Source organism: Nothoprocta perdicaria, unplaced genomic scaffold (assembly GCF_003342845.1).
Source record: "Nothoprocta perdicaria isolate Ctin4 unplaced genomic scaffold, notPer1 scaffold_26, whole genome shotgun sequence".
NCBI lineage: Eukaryota > Metazoa > Chordata > Aves > Tinamiformes > Tinamidae > Nothoprocta > Nothoprocta perdicaria.
The window spans coordinates 3,099,003-3,124,986 of record NW_020455488.1 but is presented as its reverse complement, the minus strand read 5'-3'; the positions used below and the strand labels follow the sequence as shown (position 1 = coordinate 3,124,986).

Genomic DNA, 25,984 nt, shown 5'->3' with positions numbered 1-25,984 from the left:
GCTTATTTTTAACAGGAAAATCTTTGCTAATATAATGCATGATGAGAACTCGTGTTTCAAGAGAAATTTATGTTCTAAGATTGAGTTGCTGGTCATTCTGAGAGTCTGACATGAACAGAGAAGTATTTACACAAAAAGGTCACAGTGATGATGTAGCACCTAATTGGGTTGTGTTATTGGTCTGTAAATGGCCCTTGAATGGGTAACAAAAATGTGACTGTTTTGTTAATAACTGTCTGGAGAAGTAGAACTGCACTTTTTTTTTTCATATAAGCAATTTAAGTTGGTAGAGAATTGTGAAAATACCAATTTAAATGAAACTTCAGGCTAAATCATTATATATTTTTTACAATTGAATGTCAAACTGTAATACAGAGCAAGCACTATATTATGTAAGTAATCTTAAGATGCAGGTTGCTCAGGACTGAATGTCGTCTCCTGCTTCCATTGAAGGATTTGTACGTTGTAGGTAGCTTCAACCATTCAATAATAGSTTCTTCTTTCAGTTACTGCAAAAGTGTAATCAAAACTGGGTGTTAGGTTCCCCATAAGGATTCTAATCTAAAGCGGAGCTTCAGCAGCAGCAGTAAAGCTTGCAACAGAACTCTGAATTTTTCTGTGGGAAATAGGTAGGACCAGGGCTCAGGTTACTTGGATTAATTTTCCAGCAAAGTTAAGCAAGCCACATTTCCCTCTTCTGTGAATCAAGCATTGTAGTAGTCATGATCCTTTTCTCTCTGATGCGTTAGAGCTCCTCAGATGGAAAGTGCTAAACAAAATTGAAATATTATTTGAAATACATTAGTGTGAATCAACACAAAATCAATAGCAATGTCTTGAATACTTAGAATTTGCAAACCTTCTTCAGTTAAGTCTTCTGAGTTCAAGTTCATGCATGTAGCATTGGGCAGTGCTGGGCATTGCCGAGTAAATAGCTGAACAGTTTCAGATGAGTGCTGTCCCAATTCCCAGCATTCTCTTCCCATTTGTGTTTTCAGTCAGATGTTTATCCGAGTCTCGACCTCAATGTTTAGAGATATTTTAACCTTGCAAACAAAATAACGGGGACCTCTGGTTGTTGTCATTAGAAAATTGGCTGCGATGGAATCATTGGCTCAGCTGCCAAAGAGGATCGCTGTGGAGTCTGCAGTGGTGATGGCAAAACCTGTAAAGTGGTGAAAGGCGACTTCAACCATACCAARGGGATGGGTGAGTAACCCTCAGCAGCATTTCAGTGTAGTCAAACTGTCTTAACTCCTTGAGGAGAACCAAGAGGTAGTGATAGTCTTCTTTTTGGATAGTRCTTGACTTACCTGCTAGGGTAGACATATAAAACCTAAAATTGTAGGTTTTGTTGTAGATGTCTGTAAATGGTTTGACTGTTTAGGACATTTTACTCTTATGGAGAGAGGTAGGAGACCTAGCACCACTTATTTTCCCAGTTTCTTTCCAGTTGTGATACCAGGAAATATGCTGGGAAAATAATCCAGTGGGAGTTCAGTGARAAGATGCTCAAGAATAAGAACGTTGACTCTACTTTTGCTAAATGCCCCTGGTTGTCGTCTTCAGTAGCTAGCTATGCCAGGATAGATAAGCAGCAGTCAGTCTTGTCACTTGCTGAGCCCCTTTTCAGGTGGTAAGTTGGAAGTGTTGAGAACTTCCTGGGATCGGGCCTAATGTGTCTGTGCAGCTTCCAAAATTGTTTCTTACATGCACATGTGTGTGTGTGTGTGTGTATGTATATATATATATATATATATATTAATACATATGTAAAACCAGGGCACGGAGCAAAAACCAGCTCATTTCAAATGTGATGTTCTCTTTGCTTCCTCTTCCATTGTCCAGGTACCAGCCATTGCGTCTGTTTGAAATCCAGATTGAAGTTATATTTCTCATTTTGAATGCTACTAGTGCTGTTGATTTTAAATAGAAAAGATGACATCATAGTGTCTTCTCCAGTGGGAGGAAAATCTGATTTTAGCACCATCTTTGAGCTCTTTGGGATCTCAGAATGATGCATGTTGTATGTTCCAGATGATTCATGTTATAATCAGTAGACCTCAGCTTAATGAGAGAGACCTCCGCTCTGAATATTTTTCCTGACTCCCTGCCAGCAATAGATTAGTAGAGGTTAAAAGAACTTCCATCTTTGCCCTCTCTTGTTATACATGAATGCATGTACAGCTTTGTGTTTGAATTAATCTTTATTTCAGAGTTTCCTTTCTGGTCTTGTGAGAAACCTGTTATCACTCATCCTAATCAGGCAAAGGGAGAGAAGCCTGGATTTGGGACTTGCAAGCTGCTCTAGGAGGAAGGAATTGTCCAGAAAGAAATGACCTTTCATTCGGAGAATGCAAAATTGCCATTTGCACATGCAGGAATACATTCAACACATGCTCCTACAGGAACAAATTCAACTAAGCACATAAAGACCTGCTTTAAGCACATGCTTCTGTTTAGTTGGTAGCAAAGCAGCACAAGTGCCTAGCAGCGTTCTTGAATCAGGGTCCCAGCACTGAAGTCTGGGGCTCTTAYTGTGTTCATTGATCTCTTCTGGTGCACCTCCTTTACCAGTGGAGCCAACCGTGACCAGTCATATCCCCTGAGGTGTGGGCAGGCTTTCCCACCTCGGTGGATATTTCAGGAGCACATTTGCACGACTGTATTGCTAGGACAGCCTGTTGAATGATTCCCATGAGCTTTTGCCTGCCGTGCCCTAATTGGCTTTCACCTACTTATGGCAAGAAATTTGCATTTAGTGCAAATGGTATAAAGGATTTCTCATTTGCACTGAGAAGACTATTATCTATGTTTGTAGCATGTCTTACAGCTGTTCATGAATTTCTTATTTGCTCCTGGAGAGTAGCCACCTTTTATCTTGTTCAACCAGATGACAACCAGAATACAGACTATGTTTTGATTTATTGATTAATTTTAATGAAAGTCTTGGGCAGTTGAGAATACACGACACAAATATGGTAGCAGATTCAGGGCCTGGGTACRTAAAGGATTGCACAAGTCGGTGACAAATTCCCAGGAATTTGCTGCAGTCTAATTGAAGGCCAACATGACACATCCAGTATGCTGATTTATTGCAGGAGGGATTAGCAATCAAGTCTCAAGATGTTGATAGTTATGGAGTGGTGTCTGTTTTGAGAGCCTCCTGCAAGTGGAGGCTCCACTGACAGCAGGATTGGTCCCTGTGTGTCTTGTGACTACAGATCATGTTCTCGAGCACTATTTAACTGAACTAAATCCATGCCAACTCCTTTCTGTTTCTTAGTAACCAATAGTCATTGTAAGAAGGTTTCCACGTGTGTGATGGCAAAGGCAAAGGCTGTTCCCAAGTGTTTCTCGTGTAAGATACTTGAATGCTGTTTGCAGTGTTGTTGGGTGTTGGTGACATCCTTTGGTGTTGGTTCTTTGCTTTCTTTTCTTTTTTTTTCTTTTTCTTTTTCTTTTTTTTTTTTTTTTTTGCATTAATGAAAAGATTGTTATCAAAAGCCATGGATAGACTTGAAATCCTTTTACTGTTCAGCTTGGTTTGTCGAAAGTGTTAGATAAAGGTCCTTTCCCTCTAGAAAAGTTATCTCAGTGAAGGAAAGCYGAATTTCCATTAATTGGGTGAAAAAATACAAGATCTAGTTCTCTTTTTCCTCAGTAAGACAGTGCCAGATTTTGCAAGGTTCTGCCACCAGGTTGGGCCGGGCAGTGGAACCTTCAAAGTCCCTCCAAAGGGATCCCACAGTGGAGACCTTACCAGTCCATCCCAGTTTACRTGGCACTGTCCCTCTAGTACAGGGCAGCCAGAACCATACTCGTTCAGTAACCAACTTATCTAAATTATCTAATAAGATAATTAGAAGATTATCTAATCTTCTAATAATTTATCTAGTGGCTACTAATAAGATACCTGTCCAGACTCTGAGACTGTTCCTGTAATACTCAGAGATCTGCTTTAAAAATGAGATGTTTTCCCACTACATGTCCCACTGCATCTCTATTTTTTTTCAAGAACACCAAGATTTTCATTGCTGCTCTTTTCAAAAAAAAAGACCACATGTACTTAGATTTATTTTTAATGGCAAACGTAATAAAATGGGATATACCATTTACTGTAACTAGGATTTTGGAGACTAAGTCTTCACTAGCCTTTTTTCTGAAGATAGTTAGAAAGCAGACTACTTATTTTGCTGGCTGAGAACATCTTTAGCCAGTGCAAGAAATTCTGTTGATGTCAATGTCTTGTACATTGAAATGCTGAGAAAATGGAGCCCCATGAATAACTCGAGGTGTCTTCTCAGGGTTTCAGAGCATATGGGTCAGAAATTATTGCAAGGAACAACTCAGCGATAGTAGGAGGCTTTGAAATCTATCCGTGACTTCTGTATATTTTTTTGTTCCAAGCCAGCTATCCCATGGCTGGAAGTGGACAATGTGAGTAGATGCCYATGGAGGAGTTAAGCTAAAAGCAAGTGAAAATCATCACAATCTTTGGCTGCTGAGAAATTGAACATATTGTTAGCAAGGACATATTTCCACAACACTGCAACAATTAGCACTCAGCAAATGTGGTGAATGGTCCTGGAGCCTGAGATGCCCAGCTGGTTCTCGTCCCTCAGACACAAGGGATGCTGCTTYTCCAGCAGGTTCATAGTACAGCCTAGTTCCTTGGCTACCAGCTTGAGAACTTGCATTGAGACACCTTCTGGAGCAGGGTAACGGGATGAGCCCTGCTGCCTTTCTCATGCCCCAACAGTCATGTCCATACAGAAAGATAGGATGGTTCAGTGCCCAGGATCAATACTTTCAGCCCAGGGATCAATACTTTCAGCCATGGGATAATTTCTCCTTTACCTCAGAGTCCACGTTTCACTCAGATCCCAACCAGGAGAACAGCTCTGTAATAGATCGGTGACATTATGAAATTCACACTAAACTTTTCTCTTTCTGGGAATAATAACGATGGCTAACAATGGGTTTTCCTGTGTGAGCTGCCTTCCTCTTGCAAATCTCTCCAGCATTTAAATGAAGATACAGTAGCCACTGTTCACATATTAATCTGCTTGATGACAAAGCCACCTCTTTGTTCTGGTGTCTCTCCTAATACGAGTTACACCATATAATTTGTATCTAGGATTTGCTTCAATCACAGTCTTACATTCCTGAGACACTGATGTAATGCAGATTATCCAGAAAGATTGGTGCGTGCCAAAGTAACTGTTCCCAAGGTGGAGTATACTACATACAGCACTATAAATTATCAAATAATGAAGTTCTCCTGTTGTACTTTCAAAGCTTCATCTTAACAGGGTGATTTATGGGTGAAATTACTAGAAATATTGCTTGATAGTTGCCAAATCTCATCAGTCTTTAACCAGCTCCTCATTTAAAACAGAGCTTTAAACCCAACCTTGCAAACTCCTGCATTGCAGACAATTATCCTAAGACCTAACAGATCTCTGAGAGTCGTTGACTCCGGGCCAACCCTGAGACTTTTTTTGGTTGTACTAGCTGACACTTGATAATCTTTCTGGCAATCTGCAGTTACAGTTTGCTTAATAAAACGTGCCTGGAAAACAATGGGGATGTTTTCTAGGGCAGTTATCTCAAAGATCAGGAATATTCTGTGACCGGCAGCCTGACACTAGCTCTGTGCACCAGACTAGGGTGCTGATAGCAATCTGAGTTGATGCCTGTGGCAAAACTGCACGGCTGGTGGATTTAATATGTTTGCGGTCGGGTTTGACCACTAACTCGCACAGTCTTGCTGGAAACGGTGACTAAGAGTGTCAAGACACTTCCATGGGACATGCCCAAGAATCCTGTCTCGCCTCTGAATGGACATTTCAGATCCCTGCAACTGCAAAGTGGTTCTCAGTTCGCTGCAGGAAGGGAGAGCTCAGCAGTCAGGTTTKTGCCACGTGAGCTCAGTGAGCTGCTGTAGCGCCTTCGTGTTCAGGAGCTGTGAACGCAGCCCCCCAAAGCCATCAATCAGGATTAGAAATTACACGAGGAGAAAAAMCTGGTACGGGACCAAACTAAACAGTCTTCAGAACTAATACCCTATTAATAGCTTATATTCCACTATTTACCATTGTAAAAAGTAACATAAAAGTCAGCTTTTCCACGTGGAGTTTCTCTCATGGCACAGTGATGAAATCCGAGCGTATTTATGGCGCTCGCTGAGTCTCGGGTCCGGCTCCACGGCTCGCTCCCCTCGGAGCCGTGGGACACACGGGACGGATGCAGAGTTCACTGAAGTCAGTGCTTGGTTTTCCACTAAGTTCAGTGTAATTTTGTATCCAGCCCCACAGGATTTACCTGTGGGTTTTTGCATCTGCCTTGTGATTAAAAAAGCAAGTGAGAAAGTAAATAGTCCCCCAGCAGGTATGTTAAATGACCTGGAACTTGGGCATGTTCCAAAGTGGCTTCCTAACAGGGGTATTGAGGGGTGTCACAGGGCCTGTTTCACCTTGGTGGCCTGTTGTTAATCACACCTTTGCTGGGTGCTCATATCTGCTGGTAACTGTTGGTCGGGTTTATGTGCAAATGCACAGGGGGCAATAAGGGTGTTTTTCTCCTAGGATGCTCTATTTGATTGTAATGTAGTATCTCAGCCAATAAAAAAACAACTCCTGGCAATGTCTAAAGTAAAATCTGATATCTGTTTGCTTTGACTTTATAACAGATTTCATTGTTGCCTTCAAAAAACCACCCTGGACATGGTAATTGTTCCCAATTGAAGCCCACTCTGTAGTAGCAGAGGGCAGAGCTCTTGCTTTGACCCCTTCATGGGGACAGAGAAAGAAAAGTGAGATCAATCACCTAAAGGAGGTACCAAGTTATACAGAGCAAAGTAAATTGAAAGAATCCAATCATGGTTGCAGTAAAATTAGCCTCACTTAGGGGGGCCTGACTCAGACCCAATGAACCCCTTAGAAAAACACTCCCTGACCCCCAGGCCTTTGAAATGGCCCGAATGCCCCTCGGATATTGTGTATAAAGGCAGCACTTCCACCCTGTGGAACAGGAGCGTAACTCCAGATAGGCCTGTGGTGGGGGAAGTAGCCTGCATTTGCTCGTAACTCCTAACCATTCGTTATGTTACTCTGTGAGTCAAAAGTGGTATAATTATATCACATTGCTGGTTGTTGTAGGGAGTATGAAGAGGCCAAGAGAACTTCAGAAAGACAAAAACCAAGAGAATTCTATAAAAATGTGATGAGGCTGCTGTAAAAGCTTCCCTACTGTGGCAGCTGCTCAGATGGTTCAGTTTGGCTGCGTGCTGCTGGCAGGGTTTCGAGGCGACTGGTGGCCAGTCCTGCAGAAACTTCCAGCTCTCTTGTTGAAGGAAATCTGAGCTGTGGAATTGTGCTTAGCAGCCCAATGTGAGGAGACTGTCAACCATAAAATCCTGCAGAATTTTTGTATAAAGCTCATGTGTAAATGAAAACAAACTTATTTTTCCCTGTTTTTCCCGCTGATTCTTGCTGTTTCATTTTAGCTTGGCCCACGTGTTTTGTGGTGAGGGGCTTTCACCTCCCTGAGAAGGTTTCTCTGGGAGGGGAAATAAAGAGCATCTTTTGGGAACAAAATTTCAGATTACAGGTATCCTAATCTGTAACATGCAGCGTTGTTGCTGACCGTGATGCTTTGTACCAGCTCTGAGATGGTCCTCCTGCATCCCTGTCAGTACCCAGAAGAGCCAGGCTGATGCAAACGAAGCAAATCTCATTAGGCCCAGGCACAAGCCTGAAGGCAGAGTTACGCAGCACATGTGAGTTTGCTCCCTCTTCTCAGGCTGAAATAACTAGTCATAGCCATGCAAGTCACAAGAGTGAAATTTGGCTGTCACATCAGGGACCATTTAAAGTGTTTCCCACCATTCCCCAACCTGGGCAGGAGTTGCTTTTTCTTGGTGAGATACGGAGTGGTTGATGCTGTGGGACTGTGGCAGTCAGGGGGATGCTCTCACCCATGTGCCCTTTTGTTGCCACAGGTTACATCGAAGCAGCCGTGATCCCTGCAGGTGCCCGACGGATCAGAGTGGTTGAGGATAAACCTGCTCACAGTTTTCTGGGTAAAAAGAGACAAAAGAAAAAAAAATGTTTTTAATTCAAAATTGGGCTGTGTTYTCTGTTAAAATGAGCTCTGTTTCTTTCTCTAAATGATGCACAAGATGACAGATTTGTTGCTGTCAGGAAGTGGCTGTTGCTTTCATGCTTGTTGCAATTGCTCCCTGCTTTTGTGGCTTAGTTTCAAGGTACTGGTTTGATGTGAAAACACATGATGTTTACAGGCTCTGCAAACCTGGAAGGACCACAGAATATTGTATATGGGCAGCAAGGTCCCTTAGCAGCACTTGCCATTGTGTTGCACACAGCTGCTAGGAGCACAGAGGTATTACTTGATGCTGTACCCAAAGCCAGATCCTGCAGTCCAGGTTGGGCAAGTTGCAGCCTCTGGTCCACTTGCCTGTATTTTCTCAGGCCAAATGGTTGGTTTAATCCTCTCATTTCTACTTCTGCAACACTCATGAGGTTAACAGGCTTCCTGTCCTCCTTTGCCCTTTGGACAAAACAGTTTTAGCCCTACATGGGTATATTGTTCTAGGGCAGGATCTGTGAGCAAATTCATTGTCCACTTATCAGCCACTCAGGTGAAGGATTGGATGGGCATTTCCAAAATGCAGCTAATGACATTTGCGTCTGTCAGCCTGATCATCTGCCTTTCATCTCAAAAAATCAAGTGTTCCTTATGTGCTTACTGTGCAGTATGTGAAGTCGTTTGTCTCTGTGATAGATTAAATGCTTTGTCTCCTCTCTGGAGAAACCAAGTCTTAGAAATGCTCACATCCCACTGCTCTGAATTCTCACAGGAAGGTTACCCAAGATCCGAAACGAGACTCCACACCTTGAAATATCCTTTGCCCGCTCTGTGCTGCATGGTCACACTTCAAGGGGGTTCTTTTGCCTCTCTTGAATTCTTCATTCTGTGGAGCTGTTCTCTGCGGGAAGAGGAAAAGAAACAGAGAACTCCCCCAAATACTTCTATACATAGTGAGCTTTTGCAGCTCGCAGTTCCCTGCATTGTCAAATGCAGGTGTTTCTTGTTGTTGATAAGTTCTTCAGCACATATATATTCTCCTTTGATACCGAACAGTGACTCTGCCCTTCCTCACACTGATGTTCTGGTTGCAGGGGTTGGAACAGATGCGTGTTCCAGCTCTCCCCTGTCCTCGGGAGTATCATCTGCGCACTGGGACTGTTCTCACTTGAGCCTGTTCTGGTTCTCCAAGGTGAGGTTCTCATGTTGGAGATGTTGATGGGTTTTAGGGTACAAAAGCCCTCTGAAAGACAGAACTGTTTCCAGGCCTGTGGTAAGGACTCAGAAAGGATAACAAGTCTTCTTACCTTTTGTCCTCCTCTCTTTTGCAGAAGGGGAAACTGAGGTACTATGATTTGCTCATGGTTGCACAGTGAGTCAGTAGCAAAGCTCAGACTAAATTCTGGTTTCGTATTTCTGTTTGTCKTCTTTATAATCCTCCTCCACTTTGCAGCCAAGAGGAGATATCGGTGTCTGGTAAAAGGATATAGGATGCTGCTGAAAACATTTACAGAATGRTTTTGTCTTAGGATTTCACGTCTAATCCTGGTAGTTTTCTGTCTTGAGATGCCACCAAAGCTGGCAAAATCMCAGATAAAGATGCTTCTCATCTCTTGTCTCATTCCAGCTTTGGGGGAAAGAAAGAAGGGTGAATTACATCATTCAAGAGCCCTTGGGTTAAAGCATTGGCATTCATGACACTTCTTGGTGGGAAGTGTATATTGCTGCTGCTCCTATTTCTGCAAATGTTGCAGCCAGATTGCTGGAGAGGATTACGCCTACCTGGAAGATATTTAACGTARCAAAGCACTGGTGGAACAACGAGAACCAGTGTTTCCAGAATCCAGCATTCGGCTTTCTGGAAGCCAGCCTTTTGGTTTGTCTTGGTGGGATTTGCACAGAGTGTATGTCAGAAGCTCAGGCTTTGGTAGATAGATAATCTGAGAGTTAGTCACTGCTGCTAACTGTCTGTTATGACCACATAACCTTGACTTAAGCAGATATCTTTCCACTGAATGGTAGATCAAGACTGCGTGTATACCTGAAAGCAGAATTTGTCTCCGAATATCTGACAAAGAGATAGTAATTCTTGTATGGTTCTTAGTTGAACACAACAAGTGGTAATCTGCTCATTTTAAAGCTTCCATGTGCTTTCAGATCTTAGATTCATTGTTAGGAACCAGGAGAAACCCTGGGCTTTCAAAAGTTTTCTCATTCCAGGAACACTGGACACAGAGAAAAGGTAGCTGASGAATGGCAGCAGTAATGTTCCAGCAGGACAAAAAATAGTGACCCAAGGAGCTAAATCCAGTCACTGCTATGCCCCAAGATGTATAGTAAGTGCGGGTCTGACCACGGAAGGATTTCCTATCTCAATTACGCTGACAAAGTTGAGCCTAATCAGACCCAATTTCCAGTCAGGTACAGTGCTTTGGAAATGAGCCCAGTGTAATTTGGAATCATTATTCCATGTACTGGGAGCTGTGCCTGAAGAATTTCCCTCCACCTACAGTCAACCTACGGTGGCTGCCTTGGCTGGCTGTAAAGCTTAAAACCCACCTTGAACAGGAAATGCCTCCACRGTTTGTGTCCACAGGCTGGGATCAAGCTGCAAGAACCCAAGGTGGAAATAAAGATCTGACTAGATTCCAGATTTAGAAATGAGTTGGTCAGTTCCTGTCTTCCAGCCAACAAGAAAAAGAGAAATTATGGGTTGTGAGGGTTCCTTTTCCCTTTGCTCCTTACTGAACAGTTTTCAGCCAAAAAATAACCTGGAAATGTAAGAACAGACGGTTGCTACTTCCTAAATGAAACTGTTGCTCCACCGGTGGTTTGATAGGGCTGCATATCATAGACAGTTTTTAGGGAACAGCCTCATGAGGTGCCTTTGAGAACAGGGCTGTTTCTGAGCTCTCCTACTTGTTCACTTAGGCATCAATGCCAGCAGCTGTCAAAATGAAACCTTACACAGAAGAAAGATCACCAAGGATTAAACACTGTTTCTCATCAGTGAGCTGTCTCTCTTTGATAAGCTGGAAGAAGAGCCTACTTGTAGTTACTTGAGCTCTCATAGACTGTTTTGAGCACATGCCTTGGTATCTCTACGTGTCAGCCATACTCTTGTGGAGAATCTTATCTCGAGCGTAGCTCTGATGAGGCGCATTTAGGACTACTCAAGGCCAGTGCAATGGCTGCTTTGATCTGCCTGGAAGCCACGAGGCTTTGGCAGTGGGAAGGAAGCCTGTTTCAGAAATGTGTCTGAAGTTGGCAGAAGGCACTTTGTAGACTGGGAAGAGAAGCAAACTGCAGGCAGAGCTACATTGCAGTACAGTGCAGTACCCGGCTGTTGTCATACCCCCTTATCTGTGTGCCAAAGAGAATGTTTCTCAGAAAGAAAAAAGAATCCCGCCCCCCCACACACACACACACAGATCCTGCTCCTTGGATGGAAACCATAGTTGTAGCTTCCCCTTATCCTTCTTTGGAGACTTTGGAGAACCCCTCATAGGAGCATGAGGGCTATCAGGAAGGTTGTGTACACTAGGATAGAAGCACGTGCCACCTTCCTTCAGTAACTCCTCAGAATGTGAAGTTCTCTCAGGCACACACAGACACAAAGGAGTTTGAGACCTTCATTACTCCAGATTTCCTCCAGGCTGAAAAAAATGAAATGAGCTCTGAAATGCTCCTGGGTGCTGATGCCAGTCTCCATATGGACCACCTATGTACTGCTAATTGCAAAGTCCAGCCTGCTGATCTGTGCTGGGARTTTGGGAGAATTCTTGTTGACCTGGACCATGATCTTTGCCAGGGATCATTTTTGCAGCACAGATGATGCTTTCCAGGTGCCTGGGAATGAGGCTGAGCGCTGAAGATGCAGAGGGAGCTTTCAGTAGTGCTCAGTGCTGGATGTTTCAGGTGTGTCTTCTTACCTACCCCAGCCTTCCTGGAATCTGTGGAGCTTGCCATGTTGAGCTGAGCAGAGCAGCTTTTCAGGAAATCCTCCAAAGGGAAGTCTCGCTGGGATTTCCTTCCTCCTGAACCTTCTGTGACGAAGGAAGGAGTTGGCCCCTAGCTTCTTGAGAGACCCTTCAGTGTAATAGCTATATAGAAGGWGTTAAATATACATTAGCCAACCAGAAGGGAAGGAAGGTCTATACTAACAGCTGGGTGCTGCAAGCACTCCTCACCATTAATTAAACCAAGCTGATGAGTCAGTGTTGTGCCATGGGCAGGAATCCCACTTMCCTGCCTCCTAGGTATGCTATGGAATTGTACATAGCCTAAGTGTAGGCTAGAAGGGTTTGCTGGCTGTGGGGACATGGTCCAGGGGGATGACAGTGGAGATTTTCCCATTGACTTCAAAAGGCTTTAAATCAACTCTTCKTACCTTCTCCCAACACACTCACTTAAGTGAAAGCCAAGGTCTTATTTTTAACTGGGAGAGAATAAAATAGGCTTGAAATGCTGGAGGTTAAGAAAACATCTTGTTAAAGGCTTAGCCAAGAGACACAGTAAACCTTGAACTAAGGAAACCCAGAAACTGAAAAACACAGACTATCCTGTCTGATGTCTAGGCAGATTCGATCTGTGAAACACGGGTCTCCTCAGAGGGCGCCTGCGACTTTCTCTGTTAGAACAGGGTCTGCCAATTTTCTTTTCACTCAGCACATCACACAGACATCTGAATAATTTTGCTTCCCTAGTAATGTGGAGAGCACAGAAATCCCTAAATGACCTGCACTGGCAAGTCACAGCACTGCTGTGTCCTCGTGGCTGGAGTTGAAGAATTTCAGGGATGCTGATGCAAGAGGTTTTTCTGGAAGGGAGGACRTGATACTGCAAGGATCTTTCCTTGTAAATAATCATCTTCCTGGGCTTCCTTTCTGCCTCTGGGTTTGCATTGTCCTTCTTGCTCACGTGCAGAGGCACTTTGAGTAGGGCTGTGGATCAGCAGCAGCTCCAGTTTCGCGTGTGCCTGCAGCTCGTGCACTCTGCAGGGAGGGTGACTCTGGCAGGCTGCTCCTTGCCCACTTTTGCCCTCATTTGTGGCCAGGTTTCCATCAAACCCAGGGCTAGGTGATGTCTTACCTGCCTGTTGTTTTGAGAGCAGATAAGGCATCAGGCAATATGCTGAGCACCAGCACCACTTCTGCTGTAGCTTTGTAATGCCTCGCCAGGCTCTGAGCTGGCACAAAGCCTCTGGAATAATTCAGAGCAACCTGTGCTCACTTGAAATTATGCCTGTAGCTAGTGCTTGCAGGTTGGAATATTTTGCCCTCTAGGCCTGAGCATAAGATGGTATTAAGCTGATCTACCAAGTTTGCTTTCTGCCTACTGGCCAGTGTTCTTCCCGGTAGAGTTTAGAGGTAAATTATCTATAAATTCTACTCTAAATTAAATTCTATAAATTCTATTCCAAAAATATCTATAAATGTTAATTCGTGAAGTTCTGAATACATTTTATACTAAAAATAGAAATAAAAATACTAAAATACTAAAAACTAATACTAAATACTATTTAATACATTAAAAATACTAAAACCTTAGCTATACCCCTATATGTGACATTATTGCTGCTTAGTAACAAGGTTAATATAGTGAGATATGCCTTCATTAACTTCAATACAAAATATGCCCAAATTAGTGACTAGTCAGCTAAAATTATGTTCCATTTTTCTTTTAAATGCTTGTCTGTTACGAGACTACTGCATCATGTGCTTCAGGTGAGCTGAGACAGAAGCTCAATGGTCTGTGTTGTAATTACAGATTTGCTTTCATTTCRTCCCATGGTGTTTGATTCTTTCCAGCTTTAAAAGATTCCAGTAAGAGATCCATTAACAGCGACTGGAAAATTGAGCTTCCTGGTGAGTTTCAGATCGCAGGCACTACTGTCCGGTACGTGCGAAGGGGTCTGTGGGAGAAAATCTCTGCCAAAGGACCAACTAAAATACCACTACACTTGATGGTAACTTTATATCCTTTGTTTGTGTTTCTTAAGTGATGCAACATAAAGGGTTTATATCCTAGGTTGAAGTTAAATTTTGCCTGTTTGCTTCCTCACAACTTTTTTTCAAAGCTATCCTGTTGTGTTCTCCTCACATTCTTTTGCAGCAGTGCAAAAGCTGGAAAAACCCAGCTTCTTACTTAAAAACAACTGGAGCCCTATTCTAGGAGAACAAATGGTGTCCCAGTAGACTGTCCTCCAAGAGAGGACCCTCCTCTGATGTGCCACAGACAAGGTCTGAAGTCCATTCTGAAGGATATAGGTTTCCACAGACATACCCACTCCCACACACAGAAAGGATACATGACCTGAACACCTCTGCTTATGCCAGAACATATTCTATATTTAAATACACTGCTGATCAAACAGGCAGTGTGCTGATTTTGTATGTATAGAGGGCATGTGTGAATTTGACCTTCTGCAGTGACTTATTTTCACACAGAAATGATCTTATATAGAGAGAGAGCAGAAATGCTCTTTTATATATATTTATATTTGTATATATATTCATATTTGTATTTTAACATGTTACTGAAAGTCTTTGCTAAGGTTCAGCATAATCCCTTTATTAACTGGGCCTGTTGTTTTGCGAACAGTCGTGTGGCTGAGCAGGAGAACATGGGTCAAAACTGGGCAGGGGTCAGAAGAACAGGATTCAGGTCCYGGGCTGACACTGACAGGGGATGTGGAGACCACAGGCCAGTCCTTCTGGTTACCTGAATGTTTCCAGCTCTAAGACAAAATAATGTCTCTCTCAGATGAGTGCTATTAGAACTATACTATTTGAATGTGTGCACAAAGTTTCTACAGAAAAGAAAGTGTAAAAACACACAGTGTTCTAAATAATGCATTGTTTCCTGTAACTTCTTTAATGTCAGTCATCCCTTCTGCAACCAAAACTATGACAAAGTATTTTGTACCACCAAAGTTAGCCTAACGTCCACTCATTATGTAAGAGAAAGGAGTTGCATTGGTACYTTTGGGAATGATGCTGTGCAGGATCCCTGTGTCAGCTCCAGGAATTTTCCAAGGCATTTCTTGGTTGAGGTTTATTGCAATAAAATCTATTGTCAGTGTTTTGCAAACTTCATTATCAGTAGAGCTATTTTTAAAGAAATACTTTAAATACTTTTCCCCTTCATTAAGAAGTAACTAATAAAGAAACTAGTGCCGTGAGGTGCTCCATGTGCACCGTTTTCAAGGACAGACTGACATTTTCAGCAGATATGAGCAGAGGAAATTTTCCTTCTTCACCTTTCTTCAGAACTGATTYGGGAAGAGCAAAGTAAAAGTTACCAGGCTGTTAAAAAAAAAAAAAACGTGTAGCTCAAAATCACTATGAGTCATAAACAAAGCACACACAAAGACTTTTGCTCATGGCAGACATTAATCTTTCCCTTGATATAGGATAGCAAGTTTCATTCTGTCAACACAAGAACGGTAGGATGGTTACCAGTTAACTCTAAATGAAAACTGTTGTCCAAATACTGGTGGCATACGCTGGACTGACAGCCACAAGCTTCAGTCTGTCCGTTTTGGCCTCCATTTGAAACTGATTATACATACACACACCTCAGTTATACGTGGCTACAAGATGGCTTGAAATTGATTTCATATGGGCCTTTAGGTGCACTAGTCTTGCTCCCGTATTGAGATAATGAGGTTTTCTTTTTAGGAGCTGGTTTTTAATACCAGAGGCATTTCTCCAAGTGCATTACTGTAAGTATATTTCTTGGAGAACTTAATGTTTGTGTAGCTAGCCATGCACTAGACCTTGTCTTGGCAGCGGAGGACAACCGGACACTCCCAGAGCCTAGAGATGCTTTAGACCTGTCTGGTTCCTCAGTCCCTTAGAACAAGCTGCTCATATCTCATGCACTGCAAGTCAGAGCAGGACTTCAGTTCTCTGCCCCCAGCTTCCTGTCATTTTGAGTTGTGTAAAAAGCTCCATCCTTAAAACTGCAGTGATGGCTAGTTGGCCTCAACCTGGCATTCACTTGCAGTAATGGAGCTTCCTGTGCAGCTGAAAATCTAAGATTTGTGTAACACATCTTCTGGAAGATGCTTTCCTGCCCAGACCTAGACCCTGTGCAGAGTAACTCGAGGGTGTTGAGTGTTGCTGCACAGCGGTCKTCGCACAGGTCTCTGGGGTGTCAGTGACTGCAAGTCAACCTTTTATTTCAGCACCTATGGTTACTTTTGGACTAAATGAGCTTATGACCACTATGGCATTAGTGAGATGCATGGTTAAGAAGGAGTGATTTCTACCAATCCTAGATACAGTCACACAGCCAGAAGCCTGAGTCTGTGTATAAGACTTGCAGAGAACCTGCTCTCCAAAAATCAAAGGTAGATACGATGAGTAACTTGCTCATTCTAGACACTCATTATATAGTTGTTAAGTGGATACAGCGCTGATTTAATGCTGCTCACTTTCTTCCTGTTTCTCTTTTGATAGCCAGCCGCCTGCTGATTGCATTTGAGGCTTACACAAAAGTAATGATTTATGCACTGAGTTCGAGGTTTAGATACCTCCCAAGTGCCGTAAAACCTTAAGCTCTTACTTAGTGCTCTCACAGATGCCCTGTATTACCAGCACCTCTTTAATTTCAGGTTCCTAGATAAAGATTGCATTGCCTTTCATGAGACATTTATGTTTAGAAGCATTGACATTTCATGAGACATTTATGTTTAGAAGCATTGCTAGCATTATTGTCTCTGTATTGTCTTGGCTTTCCCAGTAAACAGTGTGTTGTAACAGCCTTTCTTTCCCTGCTGAACCAGGTGCTGTTATTTCACGACCAGAATTATGGGATTCATTATGAATACACCATTCCTGTAAACTATACTGCTGAAAACAGAAGCGAGCCAGAAAAGCAACAGGATTCTTTGTACATTTGGACACACAGCGGATGGGAAGGGTGCAGTGTGCAGTGTGGAGGAGGTAAAGCCCTTGGGACCTGGGTAGGACTTGCTGTACAGTGTGTGCAGACACCAGCCGTTAGAGAGGTGCCTGCAGAAGACCATGTTGCCACGGCATGAAGGAAACCGAGCCTTGGGAATGGATGTTGCCATAAYGAGCTCAAATGAGAGCTCATTCTCACCAGCTCTCCCAGCTATCATCCACATCCCCACAGTTAATTTGCGCCCAGTGTTTTGGCAGGGATGCCGCTTTGTCGGCTCATTACTGTAGGCTGGAGCTGCACCTGGATTAGAGCCGCACGGATGGCTCAAGGCGCTGTGTGCAGCCCCATATCTCAAGTCTCCGTCAGATTCTTGGAGCAGAGTTTTCACAGGTGTTCGGGCGTATTTGCTGAAAGACACTTCCTTCCCCAGGGATGAAACGGCAGCAGCGCTGCTGTGACAACTGCTGGAGATTGCGTCAGACACTCTCARTGTGGGGCGGATTTTCTAGGCATACGTTTGCACGCTGCAAATCACACTGCTGAGTTACTCCCTAGGATGTGCTGAGACAGATTTGCTGAACCCGGGGGGAAACGATGCCTGTGAAGCTGGAGACGGCTTTGTCAGCCACTGTCCGCTGAGTTTGCACGGCGGGAAGAAGTAGACTTTTCCCTGAGGAAAATGTATCATTTACAACTAGAGGCAATTACATATTATTTTACATGACCTGAGAAGGGAATGCTCATCTTCACATTCGCAGGTCCACTGTATGTTGAAATYAAGGGGTTTGTCTCTCTGTAAATAGATTTTAAAATCAGTATTTTTACTTACCTTTTAAAATAATACTTTTTTGTGAACRTTGAGCTATCACATAAATGACTTGGAAATTTGTGTCTATTTTGTTTTGTATTGCAAGACTGCCACATATTTTAATCAAGTCAGTACTTGGCAACATGTTTTCAACCAGTAGGTGTAGGGATATGGTAGTCAGTCTCATGTGCTTTGGTTATCACATACTTTTTACTGCTTATGCAAGCTGCATTCATTTATTCAGCTTCTCTTTCYGCAGTTTCACCTAAACTGCAATTTCACTTGTCAGTACAGAATTTTAATAACTTTTTTTTTTTTGTTAGTTGTTGCAGATCATGAACCAGCTCGGCTTGTTGTAGATCTAGGGCCACAGAGAAAGAAGCTGCGAAACCAAAATATTTAGCAGCAAGGCAAAGTCACACAGTGCAGGGATGGCATTTTCCGGGTGTTGTGCAGCCCTGTCATGCTGCCCTGCGACACGGCTTTTTTGCTGTCACACAGCACAGTACTGAGCCTTTAGGGCCACCCTGCTGCTGTCCTGGCAAGAGGTGGCTCTCCTGTCATCCATCACCAAGGAGTAACAGTTACGTGCCTCCAGCTCACAGAGCAGGAGCATCTGTCCCAGGTGATGACAGGACACGGCAACGTGTGGAGAAACCAGAAGTGAAGACAGGTCGTTTCCAAGATTGTTTTCACRTAAAACACTAGGAAGAGAAAGCTGAATGTATAGCTGCTGTGGATCCATGAATTTCCCAATTATTGTAGAAGATTTGCAGGTTTTCTGGAAGCAGAAAACAATACATAGGTAAAACAGAAGGCAGAAACAAAATTGCTTGCAGAGGTGCTAGGTCTGCATAGTTTAGCTCTACTAGAGGTAGTAATAAGCTAGCTTATGAGATCTAATTAATAATGAATTAACAGTTAAGTACTGTTTTCCTGATTTTTTGGTGCTGTTTTTATTTGACTGTAGGTGAACGGAAAAGCATTGTGTCCTGTACTCGAATTATTAACAAGACTATGACACTGGTGAATGACAGTGACTGCCAACGAGTGAATCGCCCTGAGCCCCAGGTCAGGAAATGTAACACACACCCCTGCCAATCACGGTAAGGAGTTAAAAGTAATAAAAACCAGTATCCTTTTCTGTCACAAACCACACGTTTCCAAAGGCTCCATCTGGAGAACATGGTGAAGCCATCTGAAGACATTGGGACATATTGTTAGCCACACTGTCCAGCTGCAATACTCATTCTCCTTTTTTGAACAGATCAGATTTTCATTACCTCAGAGTCCGCTTAATTTGTGGCCAGTGAGCTTTGATTCCCTGCAAACTGCTCTCATGCAGTTTGAGAACTGTTTTCTTTTGCCTTTGGCTGCCTCCTGGGGGAGCGAGCAACTTGTGGTACCAAGCTAGACAAGATTGCAGGGACCACATGTCTACTTTTGATGCGGGGATTTCTGTCATTTCATTTTCTCTAAAAGGCCAAAATGAGGAGTCAACAAGAGCGCTTTCTCGGATCTCATGAGCAAAAGTTGTGGCTTTGGAAAGTCRCATTTTCTTGCCTTGAAAATTTATGATTTTCATTCTAAATTGCCTACCAGGTAATTTATAGCCACAGTTCAGTGCATTTATCCCCAGGAGTGCATAGGGGCACAGTGACACTCGTGTCCATTTTTGCCAGAGCAGTGACAACAGGCACCAATTGTACTTGAGACCCGGAAAGGCCGCAGAGCCTTTGCTGGTGATCTGATAGACCACACGCCCTCACCCCCTCCATGGAGACCACACTCTCACACTTAACATGCTGCTGCTTGGACGCATTTTCAGAAGCACATTCCCTGCGCCTCTGTAGAATTTAAAATTCCACTTGCATCTGCCCACCCAGATATTAGAGTTGCATGCTTAGCATATTCTCTGACCAAGAACATCTTAAAGAAACCATTCTCTTTCACCATGTCAATGCTTTTTTCATGAGCCTGAATTTGTTTTAGAGCTTTGAGTAAAATTATTACAGCATTTTGTTACAGGAGGGTCCTTTCCCATTTCTACTCAGACATAAGCCCTTTACCTGAGTGCTCAAGAAGGAACAATCTTTCCTTTCTGTAAATCTGCTCCGTTCTCTGCATTTTATCTGCACTTAGACTTTTACTCAAAATTCAAATAGAATCATCTAACAGAGAATTTGTCTGGGGGGAAAGGTCTAATGGCCAGAGCGTAGGCCTGGGTCACAGGAGACAGTCTCTTTCTCTCTTTTGCATGTGCTGTGCAACTTCTCATCAAGTCAGTAGACTATACTATCCGTTTGCTTTCGCTCTCAATCTATATGTAATTTGGATTGTAAACTCTTGGGATAGGGTGAGATCATGTTGTATAAGTGGAGGAGTAGGCTATTGCTGTTGAAGTTAGAATAAAAAGCAATAACCCATGTTACATATAAAGTGATCTGGAGGAAAAAAAAAAAGGGGGGGGGGTATGATATTAATAACAGTGTCTTTCTTCCAGCACACTCCCAAAGTGCTTTGCAAATTATATAGCCCTTTGAATTTCAGCCACTTCTTGGGAGAGCCAAATAATGTGGGGCAGGGAACAGTAGTTTTGTAAGGCCAAGGAGGAGATTAGAGCTCTGCAACTGCAACCCAGCATCTGAAAAAAACAAAGCAGGACTGAAAAAAGGATTGGATACACTGACATGTTTTAAAACAAAACGTCAGAGTACAGAATTTTCTTTTTTTGTTGAGGGTTTTGTTGAAACTGGCAAAAATAAAAGAATCTTTCATTCTTTATTATTGTTACTCTTTCACCTTTTCAAAAAATGCCTCTTTTTCTTCCTATTTTATTCTTTATGTTCCTTGACCCTCTTTTTCCATTAAATTCTTTACAGCTTCCTTTCCTGTCCCAACTGCACCCTATTAGCACCTCTTTATTCTAATCCTTTCCCTAGCTCTTCAGATATTTTTTACAAAACCCTGCTGTAACCAGATGGAATCTGGATTCTTGCATGCGGTGTGTATGGGTTGTTTCCAGCACGCTGAACACCAACCCAAATATGTAGGCAAACCCAGCACTCACGTTGGCACAGGACTCAGAAATCACAGATCACATCAGCTGTTATTACTGAAAACATAGGTCGGCCAGTGGCCACACACTTCAACATGCATGGTTGGGTCTATGAGTATGAAACTGCTCCATTCTGGTGCAGAACAAGAACCCAAAACACTGAAATGTCCCAACTGTTGAACTTGTAGCAGTCAATATGCTAACACTGTTAGTCTTCCTCCTTTTTGTTACAATAGATTTCATAGAGTTTGAATTCTTTTGGGGCCTGCTGAATATGTACTGTTCCTACATAATGGCTTCACGGCAGCATGAACAGTCAGAAATCTCTGCCTTCATCTACAGAAATCTACAGGGGACCTGAATTCTTTTTATTATCTAGGGCTTGAAAGGACTTCCCGAATCCAGGAGTTAGGCTTGTGCTATTACCAGCAGCGTGGCATAGATGTCTTTCCGTAAGACCAGTTGCACTCCAGTTTGTCCAACTGAGGGAGTCTCCTTCCCTCAGTGGAAGGCTCTCCTGTATCCCTGCTGTTCTTGTGGGTTGAGATCTTTTCAACTTTAGTTTATTCATTGCCTCTTTTCATCCATTTATTCCTGTGCAGGACTGTTCCTTAGCTCATATTACACCCCACCCTCTCTAGCTGTCATCCTTGTGCTGAGTGCCTTATGACACAGCAACCAGGGTTATCTCCCCCTTCCATCCTGTTCCTGGGCTAGTTATATTACTCTTCCTTGAACTGCTTGGACGAGGAGCTCTTCATTCCTTCAGTCACTTTCTCTACTAGTGCTCTAATCTAAATTCATCATTCAATGCATAGATGATCAGAATTGTACAGAGTATCCCAAGCTAAGACTCATCCAGCCCCTCCTCGTGTTCAAACTCTCCTGTCTCCACTGGCAATTACTGTCTTGTTGAGTCTTTTTGCTTTATTTCCTTGCTGTGTCCTCTTAGTGGCTTGAAGTCATCCCAGATGTTTTCCTCCTCTTTTGTTTCTGATGTGTGAATGCTAGTTTTAACACRGAAATGCTTGTTATTGGTCCCTAAACACACAACTTTGCACTTCATAGTATTTATTTTCATCCCATCTCTGTTATTGCAGTGCCCAAGGTTATTCAGTTCTTCCTGTACGATATCCTAACGCCCCAACTGCATGGACAGATTTGCATCGTTGGCAGTTTCAGTGGCAAAATCTTTTTGTTAATGAAAAATATTAAATCAGATGCAAGACAGCTCCTTCAGGAAATCTACTGAAAACTAAATTAAATTCCCTTCCTCCCTGACACTTCCTCTTTAAGCACTACACAGTAATTAGTTCTCACCTACTATGCAGTTTTTGCATTGATATCTGTGTTCTCCAGCTTATCCCCAGTTTGTTCAGTTTAACTAAGCATTTCCAGGGCAGCCAAAGGAGTGCTTTACTGATACCTAAGTAGATTAAATCTGCACATCTCTTTTGTCTAAAAATGCAGCTATTCTAATCAAAGAAATATATCCAGTTAATTTTGTGGAGTCTGCCYGGAGGAAATGATGTTCCGTTTTACCCTGTTTTCCGTTTGTCATTATGCCCTTGGTTATTGTTTCTATCCAAATCCGCTCTAGACCTGGGCGCAGTGTTGAGGTCAGGCCTGTGGTTACACAGGTCACTTTCTTTCATTTTTATCCTGTCACCCTTTCACTGTTCCATCTGCGAGCAGGAATTTTTGGCATCCATAGGAGTTCAGCACCTTGACTGGGCTGCGTGCTAAGCAGTGTCTCCTGTTTGCTTTGAATTTGGCCATTTACTTCAACTTGCCCAGGTTCTCCCATTGGAAGAGGGCATGAACAGTGATTCCTTTTCACTTTCTCATTATTTCTTTATACGCATGTATCATAACCCCCTTTCAGCTTTTTTTTCCCCRGTCTTGCAGATCCTAGTTTCTTTAGTGGTCCCCCTTACAAAGACATTGGTAAGGTCACCTAGRAAGCTCTAGTTAGAGATGATTTGGGAAGGAGAGTTAGAAGGGAAGAAGAAGAAACCTCTCTTCTGTTCTCCTTGCCAGTTCACATGAAGAGTTGAGCCTCTCTCCTCTCTCCACTGGGTTTTCTCCCCTTCACCACTTGCTTGTGGTAGAGAAGGAAGACTGAAAGGAGAATRAAGTCTCCTACACTGTATCTTTCTATCCCTGCCTGTTAGAACAGCAGGCAGCAAAAAACAGTCGCAGCTGAAGAAACAAATAACCCAACCTCCCCAACTGTTCCTTGCATGGTGGTTCCTGTCCCGGCAATACGAGAGTTGGTAGGAATGTAGCTGTCACACACTCCTCACCTCCCACCTCTGCCAGGGGGAGAGGACCTGCATGGTGTTGAGCCCCAGCCAGCTCTCCAGGGCCCACACGTGTGTGTAAAGGTGCGGGTGTCATTGATGAGCTCACACACAGGTACAGGGACAGGCTGCACAGGGTCTGCACCTCCGCCTCGCTCCCTTGTGCAGATGATGCTCGGCTCACACCGGTAGCTCCAAGGTTGTTGCATAGATGTTCTCCTTGTGTGTGCACATAGCCAGGAAAGATGGGAGGTAACATGAATAAAAGAAAAGAAGGAACAGCTAATTGGGTTGGTTTCAAGTCATTTTAGCCTGGAAATCTGGCATAAATAGTAATGTTAGCACCCTCTGATCCAAGGAGGCACCACGTAAGAGCTCGTTTTGAAGCACTTCCCAAAATTGGATTTGGGATCTCTAGTTTGATCTCAGCTTGAGCTTAATGAATTTGCCAGGACTGTGCTGGACGCGGTGCAGGGCTCGGTGGCTGCAGGCTGAGCAGGAGGGCGATGCTGCGCCCTGGCGGCTCTGCAGGGACGTGGTCCCGGCCCTGGGCCGCATGACRGGTCCCCAGCCAGTCCTGCAGGACTGTGAGCCCCTCCTCTGGACGAGAGAGGCCTGAGGCTTTGCTGGCTACCCTTGTGAGCTGGTAGCTGATGTCTTGTCAAGGGCACTTCTGATTAGCCCCATCCACTATAAGGGAGACAAAATCACGTTCATTCCAAGTTGAGGGACAGTCCCTCAAGTGCAGCAACTGGCAGGCAGTAGTTAATTAGCTACTGAAAGACACCAGGAAATTCCCAAACAATTCCAAAAACCCAACTCAGTGAAGCAATTCTGGAAGAGAGTTAAGAGAGAGGGCTTGGGAGCAGGCAAGGGATAGGACCAGAAGGGCTGATTAGCTAGTGCTTAATGCATGCATATCAGATAATTTAAGATGACTGGCTGGAGCAGAAGTTCATTTGGCATTAAATTTCACACGGAGTCATGAGACAGCTCTTAGCTTGGCTGTAAACAGCCTGGCTGGCTTGCATCACAGGTTTTCCCATTACAGTGGTTGACTCAACATCCTTATGCTTGAAAATTACATTGTTTTAAAATGTTAAATGATGTGTGCTTCTTTGTGTGGTTTGAGGCTCTTCAAGCTCAGTGCAGTCTTTACCAACGAAGAAGGATTAGCAGGATAATCTTGCATATTATTTAATTGCGGGTGAAATTCACCCCTACTGCTACCTATTGGAATGCTCTTCATGCCGCTTACAACCCTGCGGTRCGAGCTGAGGAAAAGTCACTGCCTTCCTTAAATGCCACGAAATGGAGCTATGCACGAGCTGCCCAGTGAATGACACCCAAGCCATGGACCACGGCAGAGGGACTTGGTTCAAAAAGAATCTGGAGGTGCTGAGGGGCCTTAGTGGAGTGAGGCAGGGGCCGACATGAAGGACACCTGCTCACATGGATGCAGTGTTGAGTMCTCTGGACTTGGTTTGGAGGTGGGAGATTACAAAGTGTTCCATTTAAAAGAGTGTCCAAGGTGTGTTTAAATTAGCAAACAGTGCCCCATGGTTGATCTAGGTCAGTGGGAAATGAAAAAAAAAAACAGAGCTGTCAAAATGATAATCACTAAAGAAAAAAAGAAACCTGTGTGAGTGGAAGTTGGCAAGTCTGTTAGCAGAATGACTACTGTACTGGAAAATTACTGAGCACTGTTTATAAAGGCAATCAGACAGGAATGTTAGTCTTGGAGTCCTACTTTCGACATCAGCAGCTGTATTATTCTACTAGATTCCTTGTATTTTCTTCTCCAAAAAAAACTTCTAGTGACTGGGTGTGGCACAACCTGTTCCCAAAAACCAAGATTCACCTGATTATTATGACCACGGTATTGCAGAGAGGCAGCAGAGGGTTTCAGACGGGCATGGGGAGACAATGGCATAATAGCAAGGAGTATGCATGTTTCATGGAAATACAGTTGTGTTCTTGCCTCTACATATTCAAGCATGAACTTAGTTTGATTGCTCTAAGCAAAAAATATCTGACTGTCAATTCCATGTGACTGGTTCTCAGAAATCTTTTCCAATTCTGCTTGCTAAAATTATCCCGTGTGAAACTAGTCAGAGTTTTGCTAGCTTCAGTAGAGCTGCATTTTTCACCCAGTTGCCTGAGAAAACTAAGAGCAACTTCTGCGTGATTTTATAGCAGAAACAGCAGCTAAACTGTTACTAACTTGGAGTTTGTTCTAACCTTCATAGTAATGGAACAGAAATAACGTATGTTCTGCAAAAAGGAATCCTTTATATAATAGTAGCTCAGGTGATTAACTGAGGGATTCAAAACACAGGTGTAATTAAAAAAGCATTGGTTCAAATATGTCTGCAGTCACATACAGGCTGCTATTGCAAAAGAAGGTAAAAACATTTCAGTGCAGCGTTTGGGAGAGAACAGAAGTAGCAGAGACCCCATAGAGGGTTAGCACACGTGCAAGGATGTGCATGGGTGTTCAGGTAGTAGAGTGGAACCATCCTGTGTGAAATCTAATGGGTTGCAATACTTACCCTAGCACACAGAGTTGGCCTTATAGTATAAGAGACTACAGAACTCTGAAAAATGATCTCATGTCTATTGATTGCACTCCCCCAGCCCATCCTTCAGCCTTGACCCATTTTATCTTCCCTGCATATTTTCCCAAATCTTTAGCTACAACTCTTCCTTTGCAGACATTCATCTCCGTTGGGTTTATGCACGTAGTGCTGTGTAGACACTATTTTTTCCTTAGAAAATGTGGGAGTCATA

At 43.2% G+C, this 25,984-nt stretch overlaps 1 protein-coding gene across 1 annotated transcript in view; it reads left to right on the top strand.

Moving 5' to 3' along the window:
• Positions 1–25,984, top strand: part of ADAMTS17 (ADAM metallopeptidase with thrombospondin type 1 motif 17) — a 148,025-nt gene that overhangs the window by 96,173 nt on the left and 25,868 nt on the right. The window contains exons 13-17 of the mRNA XM_026040591.1: positions 1,089–1,209; positions 8,006–8,086; positions 13,923–14,080; positions 16,904–17,063; positions 18,804–18,939. Coding sequence (XP_025896376.1) covers positions 1,089–1,209; positions 8,006–8,086; positions 13,923–14,080; positions 16,904–17,063; positions 18,804–18,939 — 656 coding nt within the window. The remainder of the gene's footprint in view (positions 1–1,088; positions 1,210–8,005; positions 8,087–13,922; positions 14,081–16,903; positions 17,064–18,803; positions 18,940–25,984) is intronic.